The 19,181-nt window shown below is 40.7% G+C and overlaps 1 protein-coding gene across 4 annotated transcripts in view; it reads right to left on the bottom strand.

Moving 5' to 3' along the window:
- The window catches only part of BTBD7 (BTB domain containing 7), a 73,459-nt gene that overhangs the window by 38,324 nt on the left and 15,954 nt on the right, over positions 1-19,181 (bottom strand). For all 4 annotated transcript variants that reach the window (XR_014562468.1, XM_083731899.1, XM_083731900.1 and 1 more), the window contains 2 exons: positions 7,399-7,587; positions 706-1,785 (listed from right to left, as the gene is read on the bottom strand). Coding sequence is in view for 3 of the 4 variants with exons in the window: in XM_083731899.1 (XP_083588025.1) it covers positions 706-1,785; positions 7,399-7,480 (1,162 nt within the window). In the remaining variant the exon portion in view is untranslated. The remainder of the gene's footprint in view (positions 1-705; positions 1,786-7,398; positions 7,588-19,181) is intronic.

Below are 19,181 nucleotides of genomic sequence, written 5' to 3'. Positions count from 1 at the left end.
ATTAAAGACAGAGCAAATTGCTTCCAAGTAAGAATGAACTTAGTCAATTAATTATACAAGCTTTAATTAAGATTATTTTAATCAGTTGATGTCAGGGAACTGCCATCGGAGAGTCAGGTGGTGGAAGGGCTCAAGGAGCCTAGGAGAGCCTCGGATGCGGAGGAAGGAACCAGTAGGGGGAGAGGGAGAGTTCCTGCAGAAACTCAATCAGAGGAAGGGCTCCAAGATGTTTCCAGTGAGAATAGCGGGGAGGGCTCAGGACCTCCACTGAGGACGCCCACTCCGTGGAGGAAACTGTCACGCAGAGAATCCAGAAGAAGAGTTTCCGTCAAGGAACTCTTATGTTGGAGTAAATTCCGGAAACGCCCATTGACGGATTCTGCCAGCGATTGAGGTAGCCATGCACCCATGGCTCCTCGAACTGGGAGAGTTTAGGAACTGATGTGAAGCTTGGAGGACTTAAACGCTTACGCACGAGCAGCGCCCTTGTCCCATTACAGTTGATAATTCCAATTTTGACAGCATCACTCACAGAAGTTTAACCTTAGACATTTTTGCCTAGCTAGCGTGAGATGGCTATAAGCACAGCCTTCAATATGCAGAAACTACAGCCAAGAAAACTCTCTCAACAAGAGACAAACTTAAAATTTGCATTCAGATTCAAGTAGGGCAACAGGTTCTGAAAGGTATAAAATTACTACATACCTTGCGCAAGCATATTGAACTCCAGGAAGAGAGCAATGTGGTAAAGTTCCATAGCTTCTTCAGCCCTTGTCATGTTTGGCTTTCCTGCTACAAGAGCCTGAACTTCGCTTAAACTCCCCACTGAGGGACTGCTGTGCAAAATAGAGAGGTCCACCAAATCTGTGTACATACAGTTTAAAATCACTCTCACGTATTTTTTTGGTATGATAGATTCATCCAGTATAATCCTTGTTGGAGTCCTTAGCGTTCGATCTGTGATTTCTTCACCGGTCCGTATTCTCCGCTGTAGTAGATGTCGAAAAAACGGGGACCGTGATGAAATTATAGCTTTGTGCGCTCTGAGCTCCTCATCTAAGCAGCTCTGACTTCCACCATAAGCTTCAACCAGTTCAGAGTCAGATGAAAAGCTGAGAACCACATCATAGTAACACATGTAGTCCAATAGCCCTCGCATATCAACATCTAAAGAATTTGGTGTTCCAAATTCTTCACTGAGCTGCATAAGGATGTCAACGTTTTGAAATCTTGAGTCCTCCATTCCAAATTCTCCTGTGTACAAGTAGTGTAACAATGCAGAAAACATGGGCAGGTCTATGCCAGCTGTGTTGATATCCATTATAATCTCTGCACCGTACTCTGGTGAAGAAGAAAGTAGGGTCTTAAAAAACGGGCACCTTGCAGCCAAAATTGCACGATGCACAGGGAAGCAAGTCTCTTGAAATATTAGATCAACATCCGTACAGTATTTGAACTCATACAGTTCAGCCATGTCTTTCTGCAACGTTCTGGCTTCTGGTCTTGCCAAACTAGCTTGTAGAGAAAGCTCTTTTAAGGCTAATGTTCCTTCATACTCTTCCACTAACGCATTGACATCTCTAACATCCCAGCCTGAGAGTAGCTCACGCATCTGCTTGGCATGATCGGCAGACCGGCTAGACTTTCGGCGCTTAATAAACTTCTTTTTGAGGGTGGCAAGCCCAGAGCTTTTCTTTTTCTTGTCTTGAGGTTTCTCATGCCCATGGTCAAGGCTATACAGTTTGGATTCACAGCCATAGCCTTGATGAGAATAGGAGGATGTTCCTGAAACAAAAAGGAGAACTGTGTGTGGATCTAATACGGAAAACCCTGGAACACATGGTAGTTAAATGTGTGCAGCAAGCATGTTCTATGCTTAAGATAATATTTTATTCTCTTGCTAAGTGTACTCTTTTAAAAGGTGCATTTTATATTTAACTTCCTTAAGTAATGTTTTCTTTTGAAATGTTAATTTTTGTTAACTTTGCTGCATTAAATGTGCATTCTGTAGCTAACCTCCTTTGTAATGCTTTAGTCTGAAATCTTTAAGACAATATTTTAGTTTCCTGTTAATTATGTTGCTATGAATTTATGTTATATAAAGTGGTACAGAAATGAAATAAACAACAACAACTAATAATAATAATAATAATAATGCTAGCAGTTATACAATTATACTGCACACATCTAAGCGATCTATAGTATTAAGTGACTTACAATAACAAATTGCCAAAACACAACAATAAAAACAAAAACCTTCTATAAAGGCACAAAGTAGGGCAAAAAAAGTGGACCAAGTCAACAACCGTGAACTCAAAAGCAGTAACATGCACAGGAATAATTTTAAGTTGGCAGTCTTCAACTTGTCAGACCTAGGACCAACACGTAGCCCAAACCTGCAGTACAGAGACACTTTTTAAAACACTGAATGTTCCCATTTCACTCTCATCAGATCCCCCTCCCCTCTTTCTGCTTCTCTTAAAAAGAAAATAGCATTGGTAATGTTGTCCTGTCTTGGGTCAGAGGGGTACCAACTGATCGGTTAAAGACCAATGCCTTAGACAACAAGAAGATTGAGTTCCCTCCTTTTCACATCAGCTACAAAAAGGAGAACTGGCCTGAAACTATAATCATTTATCTGGAATATGTGGCCAAGTGGGAAAATCCCACTTGCTTTCCTGTGGTTTCACTATTTTTATCTATTTTATGTCTGTTCGTTATCCTGTTTCTGAGGACTATCCATGTTTGCTAGTCATATACGGTCTTCTGGAAAGCCAGTACAGTGAGTTATCTTACAAAGGATACCTTTTTTATTTATTTTAAAGATAACTGTATCCTGCTTGCATCATTTATCATAGAGATAAGTGGCTCCACAAGACAGATCATTACTGGGATTGGCCTTGCAGGGCAAATTTGACAGGCAAGCAGGCAATCACATGCCATTATAGTGGTACATAACTGCCAGGTGGGCACCACTGCCCACCTCTCAATATCCTTTGCATGGGATTTCCATGCACCCTGGTTGTCTGGCTCGTGCGAAACTGCAACTGCTGCAAAACTGTTCTGCTGACTGCAAAGGGATTGAAGACAGCTTCTGCAGTCCCATGTGAGCCTCTGGAGCCTGAAACAAAAGTGTGGGTGGGGCTGTTGGAAAGCCCTTTGCAAAACCACTCTTTGAAGCAGTGCCCCCCTCCTTTTAACATCACTCAAGCAATGCTTAAAAGGAGAGAGACTGCTTCAAACAGCAAGTTTGCAAAGGCCTTTAAGACAATCCCCACACTTCCACATGAGCCTGCGAAGACTCACACAGGAGCCTTAAGACACTTGGCAGAAGTGGTCTTTGTAGAAGTTCCATGCTTCTCCTTTAAGAGAGCATTGGTGGGGAGAAGAGAAAGAAGCCATGTACAGGCTCCTTTGTCTTCTCACCTGCCCTCTTGCTTAAATGAGGACACAGGTGATGTAAGCTGATGGGCAGGTGGTTTGAGGAAAATGACTTTGTGGGACAAATTGGACTCCCCGTCAGGATATCAGCTTGCAGACCAATTCAGAACCTTCTTCTATGCACATAATCTTCTGGGTAAGCCTAGCATCTAAAAATCTGAGGCTCATTCTTAAGAATGTTATGGTAAAAGTAAAGGGATCCCTGATGTTAAATCCAGTTGTGAATGACTCTGGGGTTGTGGCGCTCATCTCGCTTTACTGGCCGAGGGAGGTAGCACCTAACAATGTGAAATGTTTGTAGTCCCATCACAGACATAGAAAGCACTTCTGTCTTAAACTGTTTGTACCTCAAGGCAAACTGACGCGTATTTATGTAACTACATCTATATCTATTAAATTGATGCCATGCTCTTCCTCATGCAAAGGTTTCATTCAACTTTTATATTGCTTTTCACGCTCTTGTGCTTTTTCGTAAGTATCATATACTTGGCCTAAGTATAACACAGAGTTTTAATCCACTAGCAAATACTACTTTTCTTAGCTGCCACTGCCTTACGGTGTCTTGGATAGGCCACAAAACAAAAACAGAAGGCATGAGAAGCAAGGTCTCTGGCCCTGTCTCATCTAACCAAGTTTCTGAGCTCTCTTGCTGATCTGGGCATGAAGCCAAGAGCATAATCAAGCAGTCTTAAGATGACTGTGTTAACAACATAGGTGAAATCTAATACTGATAACTAGTCAGTAAGAACTCTTTAAAATAAATAGATTATATTAGATTGAAGTACATAGGAACAACATAAAAAACAACCCTCACTTAGGCAAAATCCTTCCTCTGGTGGATTGGATAATACTACTGAGCAGGAGACATAAGCTTGTAAGTTCCAAAACGTTAATTTTTCTAAACTATTTCAGATATGGAGCAAACCCAAAGGTGCCTGGCTCATGGGATCAAAAAAGAAAGCACCCTCCCCCATGATACACTTTGTTTAAAACAAAGTGTAGATGATGTGACAAAATTGTTACTCCACCCCTACAAAATGAACCAATAATTATTGCTAGGGGGAGGTCATGTGAAACGCCAATCAAGACTAGGCAAGTCAGGGATGACATCATAAGCAATCAAGTCTCCTGAAGTTTTTCCTGCAGCAGCTATTACCATTTAAATGGATGAGTCCAGGACAGAACATGTTTAGAGGATGCCCTGCCAGGGAACAAATTAACATATAACAAATCAACATTTCCACCTGGGAGGTCCAGGAGGATGGGTCAGCTGTGTGACAAAGAGGATTAGGTTACACTAATCTGCAAGCTTTATGATGGAGGGTGTGCTGAATCTCGGCAACATAATGTCATGTTGCAAGAGTTTCATTGTTTCACAGAAGGCATGAAACAAATCTGCTTTGCTTACGTATAAAATCCTACATAGATATACTTGTTCTATTTTAATTAAGGGCCAAGAAAGCAACTCAACAACAATTCTTACATTTCCATAGAACAATACTTTTGGGACTGTCCTGAAATCCATTTTAAAGATACTCTGCAAGTTCATTATAATTACTTTCAGTACCCTCTTAATATGGATTTGCATTCAGACTCTTCCCTGTTCAATTCCACAAGTTGGTTGTAACTTTCTAAACGAAAGCTTGAAAAAGAAGCCCAACCCTGGCTTGTCCCTGCTATACACACCTGGGGCCATTTTACCATGGATCCTAAAAGGCAGTTCAAACAAAAAAGATCTAACTTGACTTTCAAAAAATGCTCCAGAGAAAAGTGAACAAAAACCAGGCTTGCTGCAAGTTGGAAATATTCAAGTAGTAATTGAGGCTTCAAGGGAAGCCTCCAAAGGACTTAGGGTTAATTAATACCCAAGATTTACCTTGAGCAAGAACAATCTTGCTATTAAGTCTGATGGGCTAACAATGAGACGTTATTTTAATAGTGTACTTATTCCAAGTTTGTGCCAGAGGCAAAACCTGACAAAATCATGGAGTTCAAACACCAAACTTGCAGGAAGCCTAGTTTCTAATTCTGAAATCTGCAGTCTCCTACCAGTTTCCAGCCCCACAGTGTTGGGGGGTGGAAACTCATTTTTGTTAAGTGTGTTCTCCTTATCTGATCTGGCCTTTTATTTTGTGGCAGCCGAGAGAAAAATGTTATCCATGAGAAACTGACTTGCAAAACACTTTGAACTTTAGAACAACTTCCACATGCCACAGCCGAGCAAATTGTATTTTAAGGGGTAGCTGATTGCCCAATAAAGCTAAAGTGACCCTTGTTCACTCCTATTACTAATGCACATATACTTTACTTACAGTAGGACTTGGGATTGCGCCAGCCCACCCTGCTGCTTGCTTATGAGCCTAGATGTAACATGCATGTGGAACTTACAACAATAGAATGATATATCTCTAGGATCAAAAATCTGTTGTTGTATCCAATGCCATCCAAGTGATGACACATGTGCAAGGGGAATTTACTGCCCCTAGGCAGGAGACTCACAGCATATTTGGATGTGGGCAGAAGGTTGCTTGTGGGAGAAACTGAAAATCAGGTCGAGGCAGCACCATTAACACACTGTTGAAACTGGTAGAAGGGCAAGATGAAAACTAGATTCACAGAAGAAACAAGGAACGAGGTAAAAAACAACAACACGGATCCAGTTTTGACATAACAATAAGCACTGGATTATTGTTACATGCATAAGCCTTTGTCTCATGCATCCCATGTTCTCCTTTGGCATAGCCTTAAGGAGACTGGGAATTTTTACTTCTGATTTCAATTAGCCACAGCTTAGCATTATGGCCACATTCTAAACTGTGGTTGGTGTTAACTATGGTTAGTTGCAACAAGATAGCTGCATAACCCATGTCTTGAAGCTGGCGTGTTTCATGTAACCGTAGTTAAGAAGGCCAATGGGTTTGTCAGGCTTCAGACATCACAACAAGTGTGGCTGGTTTAAGAGATGTGAAAACTTCCATACACCTTCCTGCTGCACCTGAGGGGAGGAGCTAGTGAGGGAGTCTGGGAGAGGCTAGGCATGCTCTCTTAACATTGGGACCATTGTCACCTTGTATGCACACTTTTTGATTTTGCCATCCAGGGAGTTTGAATAAGTACTACGATGCATTTAATTCAAGGTAAGTATTCCAAATGTTATAATTACAAAGTACATCCAAAAGAGATAAAAACACATTTTGCCATGGTAGTTACCAATTACGAACATATTAGACCAGTTCTTTTTCACTTTGGTTGCCTCCAGATTGAGTTCTGGGGCCAAATCAAAGTGCTGTTTTTTACTCATTGAACCTGCATGGCTTGGTATTTTCCTATATAAATCTAACATCATCAGTGAATGCCCTTCGTCAAATACCTCTTAATCCTATTTAGAGATTGGCTGCACAAGCAGAGAATCTTCACTACTGTGCCCCCCCCCCCAATTATAGGATGCTCTCCCTAACCCTACATTTAAAAAAATTCGGTGTCTAATACTTTGCACAGCCTTGATAAGGTTTTGATGTTTAATGGTTGAATAACCTTAATTTAGTGCTGAAAAGAATTTTAATCTCTGCTGGTTGGATGCATGTTTTAACCTTATAAGACTGTTATTTTGCTTTTATGTCAGTGGATATGCTTAGAGTTACATTGTACTGCCCTGGTTGTTGGCTTTTAGTGTTTACTTGAGTCTATTTATGATTTTGTTAAGTCCTTTTATTTGCTCATTGCTCAGAGAACATTGTTACAGAATGACTCATAAATGTAATAAATGGAAATTGTGTGAACCCACAAAGTTCACAGTATCCTAGTATCTTAGATCTATATAACTTGCTAGTTTTTCTCTTTCTTTCTTTCTTTCTTTCTTTCTTTCTTTCTTTCTTTCTTTCTTTCTTTCTTTTTTTACAGATATCACCAGAAAACCTATGCCCTGGAAATAAAAACTTAAAGACAGGAGAAACTTACCTATGAATGTCTGTTGTGCCTGAGAATTTCCCCCTACCCTTGGGGAACACGAATGAGGGTAGTTCGAAGCATTAGCACCCATTTTCTTCAGTCACTCAGGCATTCCACTTGCTGGCTCATCAGCACACAGTTCCATAATCCATTATAAAACTTCAAGACATGGCTCAGGTAGGTTCTTTGCCTCCATTTCTGAACAAAAAAATAATAATAATCATAATCACTGCTGTCTTCCCAAGTACACAGCTGTACTTAACACTGTACTTAATTCAGTAAGAGAACATTCATTATGACAAATGCCTGAGTGAGAAAAATTTAGAATGCAAAAGCAAAATCAGCAGTGCTGCTACAGTTTAAGAGATTGGTAGCCCAATGTTATGCATGTTTGCTTGGAAGTAAATCCCACTGTATTCAGTGGGGAATAGTGCAGCTTTAAAATGTTTAAAATGTTTTCACACATTACATTTAAACCACAGCATTTAAATAAATGCAAAATCTGTGGTAGCCAATATGGACATTTTCAAGACAATACTATTTCCCAGCTCAATGGATGGCCTTAGGTGAGCCACTATTTGCGTCAGCTTAACCCAACACGGGATTGCCATGCAGGACCTTAAATGGCTTGGAGAAAAGTTGGGTTCCATGTTCAAAATTAGCCAGGTGCTTTTTGCTACCGGTGTGGGTCCAACTGCAAATACATGGAGATTTCTGGGTGCCAGGTTAGCGACCAAGGTTAAAAACCTCTGCCTTACTCCATAGTTAATACCATTTCCACTGTGTGTGTTTCTCCTTCTTGCATACTGGGACATGTACATTGTTGTAAGAGCAAGCTACAGTCAAGCAATAGAAACCATAGAATGATGGAATTGTAACATTGGAAGGGATCACGAGGGTCATTTAATCCAACCACCTGGTGAATAGATATTCTGTTGGGGCAACCACAATCTAGATTCAAAGTGCTGTTTGGCGCCTAGTTTATATACACCCGAGCTTCCAATTTCGTTGCACTTGTGCAATGTTGCACTTGTGTAATGACAATAAAGAATCTATCTATCTTCTAACTGGTTGGGTTATAAAGGCAATAAAGTGCTGTATATGAGGGACCAGTTCTTACCGCACACTCTTCTTGTGCTGAAAATATACCATCATCTAATACCAACTTATCTGTTCAACTCAGGCCCTCCTGGGCCTTTGATGATGCTATCCCAGCTTTAATTGTTGTTTAGATGTACATTTTTATATTCTTAATGGCATTTGAGAAAAACTCACTTCCTATAAATGATTCAGATGTGCAGATATAGTGGTTTTATGCAACTCAAAAAGCGCTGTTGAAAATCTATCTATCTATCTATCTATCTATCTATCTATCTATCTATCACCCGTCCTTCACCCCAAGGTCCAGGGCAGGTTTCAACATTAAAAACCATTAAAAACAACTTGAACCCATATAAATAAGATGGGTCCTAAAAATATACACCTTCGGGACAAATATTGGACTACTGTAATCTGCTCTATAAGGGGCAGCAGCTCCTAGGCTTTGATCAAAAGCTGCAACTGGTGCCAGATGCTGGGGCCAAGAAGGCTGTTAGTACACTATACCCTTGGGTTCAAATCCGCATGATGAGGTGAGCTCCTATTGCTCTGTCCCATTGCTCTGCTAGCTTCTGCCAACCAAGCAGTTCAAAAGCACACCGGTGCAAGTAGATAAATAGGTACCGCTGCAGTGGGAAGATAAATGGCATTTCCGTGTGCTCTGGCACTCATCACGGTGCCCCATTGCGCCGGACGCGGTTTAGTCATGCTGGTCACATGACCTGGAAAGCTGTCTGTGGACAAACACTGGCTCCCTTGGCCTAAAGCGAGATGAGCGCTGCACTCCATAGTCCAGGGGTCCTTTCCCTTTTTACCTTTACCCTTTTCTGATTGGCAGTTTGCACTGGTTGCCAATTTGCTTGTGAACCAAGTTTATGGTTCTGATATTGACTTATAAAGCTCAAAATAACTTAAGTCCCTATTATCTAAGGCAATGCATTATCCCACCTGAACCTGCCAAGCCACTCAAATCTTCAGAGGGACCCCTCCTGGAAGTGCCTCAGCCTGCTCTACTTGACCAGGCATCAACCAGGAAAAGGGCTCTCTCTGCAGCGATGCCTGCATTATAGAACAGTCTCCCCACAGGGACCAGGCAGGCACCTCGGCAACATATTTCTGATGACAATTAAAAACACTTTTGTTCACCTAGGAATTTGTGGATTGGGAATTGCTGGCTCTATTTATTGTGCTTGTGCAACTTATTTGGTATATTCTGTTTTGTTTTAACCTAACATTGTTGAACAACCTGTATGCTGCTTTGGTAAACCACATGAAAAGCAGTACAGAAGTATTTTCAGAAATAAAATAAAGAGTAGAGATGCGTGTGGTTGTAAGTCAATGTAACTGAGTTGTGATATGTAAACCTACAAAATGAGATGTGCTGCATGTAGGATCTTGTATGTGAAGCAATGGAGGCACTCCCTTCCCTGTAGCGCTTTTGAGTCTCATAAAAAAACTGGGTGTGTGAGAGTGAGTAAAATAGCAGACAGATCTTGAGATACTGTGCTGCTCTGGCCACATGACCCCAGTAACCCAAGCCATGCACATGGGCAAGTAGGAACTCTCTTTGACAAAGGGTCACCACTTTTTGTTGGGTCCTGTCTGCAAAGAAAAACAGTTACAGCCATCTACTTAGGTTCAATTAAAATGGACCATGGTCAGCAATGCTGTGAAGGGGACAAGATCAGATGGACTTGTTCCAGAAAAACATGTTTTACCTTTCTCAAATTGCAACATACCATGCTGCATCATAAGCAGTGCATTCTGCCTCCACAACCACAGGGGCCAATCTTTTTTCTTATCTGTGGGGTACATTTGGCTGAAATGAAACCATTCCTTTTACAAATTAACAGTTCTGCATGAATCTCAAGGGAAATTTCTATAAGATCATGATTCGCTTGAACTTGGCCCAACTAGCCTGAGCAAAAAACACCCAGCAATAAGCAACCGGTGTTGGAAATGTAAACTTTCACATGATTGGGAATGCGCAATAATTTAAATATTTTGGGAGCCTGCACTACCAGAAAAAAAGAACATCCTTTGTCAGAGCTCCACAGAGACCCTTTTGCAACAGTATCCGGATACTGCAAAAGACTAATTTCAAAAGACAACCAAGAAACAGTAACATCAGCAAAGATTGAAAATGGAAAAATTCCCTACGCTGTCAATAAATTCCTGGCTCTCCAGAGTTTAGGAAATGGGTTATATGTCTAAGCTTGTAAACTTAAAAGTAAGAGAAGGAAGGCAGATAGAAGACAACTTCTTTGTATTTTATTGGAATAACGAAGGGCAAGAACAAACAAATGCATATACAGTAAATTGTTAGGAGACGTTTTGAAACATGAAACTGCTTTTATAGCAGATTTTCATTTACTCTTTCACTCTAAATGACTGACAAGAGTGTAATACAAAATATCTTAACATATATACCTCAATTTACACAACTGATACTTATCAGTTATAAATAGGGTCAGTTCAGTATCTAATACATTAATTTTTTTAAGATTAAGTACAGTATTGTCTCATGTACAGATAATTTATATAATACTATTTTATGAATATTCTTTTTCTTTGATCTTTTTGAATAACAAATAAAAACATACTTCTTTGCTAGGGCAGGTTTAGAACTGAGTCCTGGCATTGTGCAATTTTCCTTTTTATGGCTCCACCATGAGGGTTTGCTTCTGATGCAACACCACAAACAGACAGGAAGTAATAATATTGGAAGCTGCCTTATATCAGGACAGTCTATTTGTCCACCTAGCCAAGTAGTCTCTACTCTGACTGACAGCAACTCTCCAGGGTCTCAAGAGGAGGTATTTCCAATCAGCTGATACTTTTAACTGCAAATGCCAGGGTCTGAAGTTGAGACCTTGTGCAGGCACAGCATGTGTTGCACCACTGAGCTATTTCACACACTTAACTAATGCCCTCTTTTCAGCATGAGCCATAAAGCACCTTATTTTTATCCTTTCACTTGTCATTTAAAAACCCTAAATTCCAGGGGCAGGTCACATCTGTTTACATCTTGCCCCTGTTCCTGCACTGCCAACTACCCTAGTTATTTCTATGGCTACTGCGTCTGCAGGAAACCTCATGACCAGAAGCTCAGATGTAGCCAGACCAGTTATTTAGAGCTGTGTACACATTCGGGCCTAAGAACTCTTTTCAGGCTCAGAAGGCAATGCAGGTACATAACAACGGCTGCTGAGGCTAGCATGCAGTACAAAAGCTCTGACATGGCTAGTGTGAGTATAAATACTAGGTGCATTGGCTTCTGCCCATTTCCTAGTCAGTAAGATCAGTACTTTATGCCTGTTAGACTTTAGACTCACCCTCAATCCTTCATCCTACCTCCAGCAACTGATCTCAGAGCTCAAGTCCTGGTAAGGCAGCTCACAGCCAGACCTCCCATTAGGTAGAATGAGATTCTTGCTTCAGGCTGCTGGTTTTGGGTGTCATGAAAGGGCATTATTTAATCTATTGATGTTCTATTTTTACTGCCAGAGAGAGAGAGGTGCTTCTGGGAGTTTTTTTTACCTGAAATGCCAAAGTAGTTTGACCAGCCTTGGTTGGGCACTATGCACCTTGAGGACATCATTTACTGCTCCATTGTAGGCAGAAATTGTTACCATAAAGCAGCAATGCTGCAGCAAGCAAAGGCTCTAGCAGCTCAGTCAGCTGCTTGTGGCTGGAAAGCCAAACAGGATGTTTGTGACTGTTGCCCTGGAAACAAAGGGGCAGTCCATTCTCCTTATTGAGCACCGGATGTGAGCTCAGTGTGTGTTATATGACCTGTACAGGATGTACATGGGTGGAGAGAGATTCTCTCTGTTTGTTCGAAGAGTGCAGACATCTTTATCTGTATGGCTGCGAAAGACAGAAATAAAGACATGTAAATACGTTTCTGTCTGAGTCTGATTCCCCTCCCTGGGGAGGAGGGAGGAGGAGAAGCAGTGGTGTGTTTTTCTCACAGTCTGGGAAAAATCGCCGAAACGGACCTCGGCTGTTTTCCTGCCGGGAGTCGCAGGAGGGAGGTCAGAAAGGAATTCAGCCGGTGCCTGGAAGACTGGCACATCCCTCTGACCGAGGCAGAATTCCAACAGAAATATGTATTGAACCACCCCTGCCAGGCTCTGCGAATACATGGGAGGCTATAGCATCAGTTGGCATGGAGACATACAAAAGATGTTTAGTTTTAGTTTAAACTAGCGTTTAGTTTTAACTTACAACTAAAGTCACTGCTGTAACCTCTATTTCATACAGGTGGAAATTCCTTTTGCCATTTTGAAAAGATGGTTTTTTCCCCCCTCTTGCTAAATAAAGAATAGGAGTTCCCTGATTAAACATGGTTAGTTTAAGAAAAACTCCCAAGCTAATGACTCAACTATGCTCTTGTCCCTTCTCTGGATGGAAGAAATCAACACAGTCAGTTAGCATTATCACCGCTACAGTCTGAATACTTTAAAAAGGAGCAAAGGTGAAAGGCTACTCAACTCAATGCTCTTCTTACAAGGACCTCTTATGTGTGCCGGATGAGCTGATCCCCTCCCCCCTTGCACAGTTATTTCAATGGTGATAAAAGACCCGTGAAAAAACACACTGATAACTGCCTTGCGAGATCAAGGTCCATCTAGCCCAGTCACTAAACAATGTTAATATACCAGAGTGAATTCGTCACTGTCACATTAGCAATAGCTACAATTCCTGTGGCAATTAGGAAAATACGTCCATGGCCAAAGTTATTCACTAACCAGTCCCTGATGTTATATAGCAGCGCTATAACAATATACAGAAAGCTTGCCTTAAAGTGGCTATTCACTAATGTGGTGAGCAATTCTTCAGAGAAACTCACCAGACACACAGCTTAGACTAGGGATTCACTTTCTCCTCTGTCACCCCATGACATGATAAGAGTGACAAGAGGATATAGCCGCAGGAATCACTCATACTGTTACACTGAGGTTTTTTGGCGGGGGGCTCAGTACAACAAAGACAATCTGCATTCCTCCCCAGCTTCAAGTTAGAGATGTGGATTGCGCTGGCCATTTTGGCAGCCAGCAGCTTACCACCCCTCAAACAAGATCCTGCCTTTCCCTCTGCATTACCCTTGGTTGGCCAGCAGGAACACAAGCTCATGCTGCCTTCCCTCAGTTCATGGACTAAGCTAAGGCACCAAGTTCATGGACATTTATTTGGGAGTAAGCCCCATTGAACACAGTGAGGCTTAGGTTCAAGATGAGCATCTTGGCTCAACTATTAAGGCCAGCCAGAATTTGTGCAACCCAGCTTTTGACATACAGTACTATAAATGGAGATAAACACCAAAAATTGCATCTGCCTAACTGTAAAGTTGCCTTCAGCCCCGGTTCCAAAATCCCTGCTCCAAAGTTATCATTTATCACACATCAACACTGGAAAAATGAAATGTGCTTGATCACCTAGAAATGCAACAGCAGCACCCAGGAATTTTGACCATTTACTCAATTATATGTGCAGTGTAATGCTGGCAGCATAAAAAAAAATTCCAAGGAGTACTGAAGCCAAGGAATCTGAAATATTTCTTGAGCTCTAGCATCCATGTTTAAAAGTTATCCTCCTTCCGTTCTTCAGTTTGGGGAAGAACATAAAACCACAATTAGTACCTTTCCATTGATTTCCAAGATGATGGTTATATACCCAACATTTTAGCTCACTTTTACTGCTAACTGAAACATGAGGAAGTGCCAATTCCTCCCAAACAAATACAATACTCAGCACATAACAAATGTACATGCTTCGTGCCACAAAAAATATGCAAATTACTGTCCCACAAATTTTTAACAGCTTTTCAGTGTGGTACTTAAAAAAAATTAGTTGCATGCAAAACAGCAGAAATCTCTATTTGGGGAAGATGAATTTAAATAAGAAAGAAGAGAAGAAGAAGAAGAGTTTGGATTTGATATCCCGCCTTTCACTCCCTTTAAGGAGTCTCAAAGCGGCTAACATTCTCCTTTCCCTTCCTCCCCCACAACAAACACTCTGTGAGGTGAGTGGGGCTGAGAGACTTCAGAGAAGTGTGACTGGCCCAAGGTCACCCAGCAGCTGCATGTGGAGGAGCGGAGACGCGAACCCGGTTCCCCAGATTACGAGACTACCGCTCTTAACCACTACACCACACTGTAATATGTCAGCACTTAGGTCTGCAATACAGCAAACATCTCAGGTTCCCACCATTCCACAACTTTAGAATGTCTAAGGAAACTGGCAATAATCTGAGGCATCTGGGCTTATAGCCAGGAGTCCCCAGCCTAACAAAAGCTCTGTGTACAACTGGGCTTTGGGTAACAGCCATGCTTTTGTATACAAGTTTCCTCTCAACACCAGCATTTTCATACTATTTTCCACTAGGACTTCAAAGTGATTAAATGACAAGGTGCAAAACAAAAAATGAATATTGTGCAGCCAAATACTTCAAACTTCTGTTTCTTCTCAAAATGGGTATTCTCAGAAGAATAATGAAACAGCCAAATCTTCAGAGTATGCAAAGCCTGTTAATGTGTGAACTAATGTTATTTAGACAGATTGGCTTTTAATGTTATAATAATGTGAGAGTCAAAAAGGGAGAGAGGGAAAAGTAATCCAGATACACTACACTAGATCATAAACTGCAAAACTTTTTCCTGTTATTAACTTGTTTTGAGAAATTACAAAACAAAAAACAAGCACGGTGTTCTTCTAGCAGACTATATCCATTATAATAGCTCTGCAAACCTTACATTTTCCCATACACATACACAGCTTTGCTTGTTGCTGTGTACATATAACACAACACAAATTGGCCAATACAGGGGTGTCACAGAAGGGTAAAGCCCAACAGGACAAGACCATAGGACAAGGGTCAGATCTACCATTCTTGCTTCCTCCATGGTTCAGAGCTTGGAGAAAAAAGCTGCAAGTGTATTGTAGATGGCCACCAACTTGGATGCCTTTAAGAGAGGATTAGCCAAAACTCAAGGACAAGGAAATCAAGACCTCCTCGTCATCACAATGGTTATGCTTTACCTCCAATATCAGAGGCAGTGTGCCTCTAAATACTAGTTGCTGGGAATCACAGGTGGGCAGAATGCTGTTGTGCTTGGGGGATTCCCAGAGGCATCTGGTTGGCCACTGTGAGAACAGGATGCTGGACTAGATGGGTCACTGATCCAGCAGGGCTTTTCTTATGTTCTTACTGTTCACACTCTCATACGATAGACCTGAGACACATGTTCCCAAAACGTTGATGACTACTGTGGTATAACTTTAGCTTATAGTGGTTTGTTTTGAACTGATGCGACTAGTCTCTGTCCTCACTTAAGTTGGGAATTGATTTGTGCCTCCACACTCCAAATTCTGTTCAGTTTATCTAGTGGAGGGAATAATTTGTCCCTTAACTGCTTATAATAAATTGAGATCTGTTTTTCCAGCTGCCTAGATATTTCAAGATTGCCCAGAGATGGTATATCTGAATGCATGGCCAAATGCAGCAGGGTAACAATCTAAAATTATCTTTTAATATTCACCAATGTTGCAAGCACCTTCTGGAGAGCCAAGTGCCTCACATCTTTCCTAGCCCAAATTTTTCCATGTAAAAAACTAACTGATTTTAAAGCCCTGAATTAGTGCTGCCTAGTGAGGATATGGATGCAATTTACAGTTGCCAGATAAGCTTTTTTTGTTCAACTGTTGTTGAATGCTGCCTGTATAGTACGTTCAATAAGATGAGTAAAACCAAGATCAGTGTAAACAAAGTGAAAGATTGTATTTTTCTAGTTTGACTAAACTAGAAAAAGCTGGATAAGAAGTGGATAAGAAGCTTGGGGAATAATCAGGTGCATTCATTCCTCCTTGGAACTCAAACCATCTCTGTAGTCTCAGAAAATTTCCTGTCCCTCCATTCCACTAAAGCTCAGCTGACATTTACAAGATTCACATTTCTGGAAGCAAAGTAGAAGCTAGGGCACGACATACACTGGAGTGAATAAGAATACTAGGGGCTAATGTGCCTCAAGTCTACTCAACTATATGAATTTTTATTTTCTGGCATCCACTTTAATTCTTTAAAGTTAGAAAATGCATGAACTAAGTGAATTATTAGTGTGATTGAAGAGACAGTGATTTCTTATTTTTTCTATAAGATAAAACAGCACCAACCTCTTCTTCCTTGCAAGACCAGCCAAAAGGCATCTTTACCTTTTATAACTTTGTTCCAATTACATGCATGACTACATGTGCTCTGCCATCTTTCCATGTCAGAGAAAATTATCTGTCTCAAAGATTAAATGTCATTAAGTCTGTATATGGTATATAAGATCTATGCAAAGGAATTTTAGTTTCACTGAGCCAATATTTATTTCTATAGCACCTCATCTATATTTCTATGGCACTCCATCTATGCTTCTTTAGCAGAAACATCTTTAGCATAAACACACCGATTTATAAATGGGTTGACAAACAGCAGTACAATGGGTAAATATTTCTTAAACGAACCCATTCCCCACAAGCAAACAATTTTAACACTTCATTAATGCTAGAGTAAGGCAACACACACACACACACACACACACACACACACACCCTCTGTACACCCTACTAAAAAGTCAATGAAATGAATCTTAGTACCTTTTCTACTATTTCATGTCACACAATGCCTACAGTATACAACCCAAGTTTCCTTAAGTAGAGGGTGCCATTTCTCTGCTTAAAAATCTAAATGTTCCTGAAATTTGTCCTATGCAAATCCTGTATGTGGGTGCCAATGCATTCTTGCATTTACAGTGGTGCCTCGCAAGACGAAATTAATTCGTTTGGCGAATTTTTTCATCTAGCGAATTTTTCGTCTTGCGAAGCACGAAATCCCATAGGAATGCATTGAAAATCAATTAATGTGTTCCTATGGTCAAAAAAAGTCCAAACAAAGCCAACTTTGGTACAACAAGAGTTTATTAAGTGCTCTTTAAAGTCACACATACTGTAAAGAGCATTTCAAAATTCAAACCCAGATTTTTTTTAAAAAAAAACAGCAGAGTGGCCCAATGGTCACAGAAAATCATAAAAATGCAGGGGGAAAAAACACAAGCTTCCAGATTCTTGCAAACCCCTCCCCAACTGTTCGCCCAGCCACCCAGCACACAGAAATTCAAATCCAGAATTTTTTTAAAAAAACAGCAGAGTGGCCCAATGGTCACAGAAAATCATAAAAATGCAGAAAAAACCACAAGCTTCCAGATTCTTGCAAACCCTTTCCCAACACCAAGTCCTTGAATTCCAAACACCCCAACCCAAAATCCACCCCCCCCAAAAAAAGTTTTAAAAGCTTAACTTACCAAGTGGCTGCAAAAGAAGTTTTGGAAAAGCTTCAAAAATCACCAAAGTCTTTAAAAACCTCAAAAAAGGCTACTATGTACACTGCGTTCTATGAGTTGCTCCTCAAAGTCAAGTCGCAACTGTATTAATGGTGTTAAGAAAAAGGAAACAAACTTGCAAGACGTTTTCGTCTTGCGAAGCAAGCCCATAGGGAAATTCGTCTTGCGAAGCAGCTCAAAAAATGGAAAACCCTTTCATCTAGCGAGTTTTCCGTCTTGCAAGGCATTCGTCTTGCGGGGCACCACTGTATCTCCATTATGTGATCTTTCACTTTTCAGCCCTCCCAATATCATTTTTTTATTACCCATTAACACTTACAGACAGGGGATCCTATTTACAATCCAGTTCTCTATGCCCCCCTCCCAATTGTCTTTACTAGACAATATGGAGCAGAGTTCCATTCAGATACTACATTTCTTCAAGTTGCATTTCTGGAACTAAACACATGGAATCCTTGGCCGAGTGATAGTGTTCATGCAGTGTTTCCTGGATATCCATAGACACTGGCCTCTCGTAGTTAATTTTAACTATGTTTGAAGATTGCTTAAACTAAAGATTCCTTCACAAATTTTAACTTTTACAGAAACTGCATGGCTCACAACATATGTGAACACACTGCAAAACTGGCAATCAGATCATAGTTTGCCTTTATTTATTCTCTAACCACATAACAAACTCCTGCAACCAGAATGCAGGATTCACGGAATGTGCAAGTCTAGAGTTGGTTACTCACTTAGCATTTTAAGCTTATAAGACTATTATTTCCTTTTTATAATTATTTATCTATTTATCTACCGCTTACTACCAAGATGGTCACAAAGTGGCTTTCAAAAAGAAATATACACACAGAAATTGAAAAACCATGTATGATATAATATAGAAGCATGGTAAGCATGGGGGGGGGGGGGGGAGCTCATTTCAAAGTTTATCACTTGCACCAAAAAGGGGTTGCAAGAATTACCAAATGCTAATTCAATACTGCGAAGCTGCAAATGTGCTGAGATGAGAAATCATGTTTTTAAGAGTTTAAAATGCCACAGTTTACACATTACCTAGCACATTGATCCTGTAATGGTATACAGTGGTGCCTCGCAAGACAAAATTAATTCGTTCCGCAAGTCTTTTCGTCTTGCGAGTTTTTCTTCTTGCGAAGCAAGCCCATAGGGAAATTCGTTTTGCGAAGCGCCTCCAAAACGGAAAACCCTTTCGTCTAGCGGGTTTTTCGTCTTGCGAGGCGTTCGTCTTGCGGGGCACCACTGTACGTTATATGATTTCCCCATACTCATTTTCTATAGGTTGGACATTTA

Source organism: Podarcis gaigeae (genome assembly GCF_964106915.1).
Source record: "Podarcis gaigeae genome assembly, chromosome: 1".
Classification (NCBI taxonomy): Eukaryota; Metazoa; Chordata; class Lepidosauria; order Squamata; family Lacertidae; genus Podarcis; species Podarcis gaigeae.
Note: the sequence above shows the minus strand (reverse complement) of the source record. Positions and strands in the feature narration are given on the sequence as shown.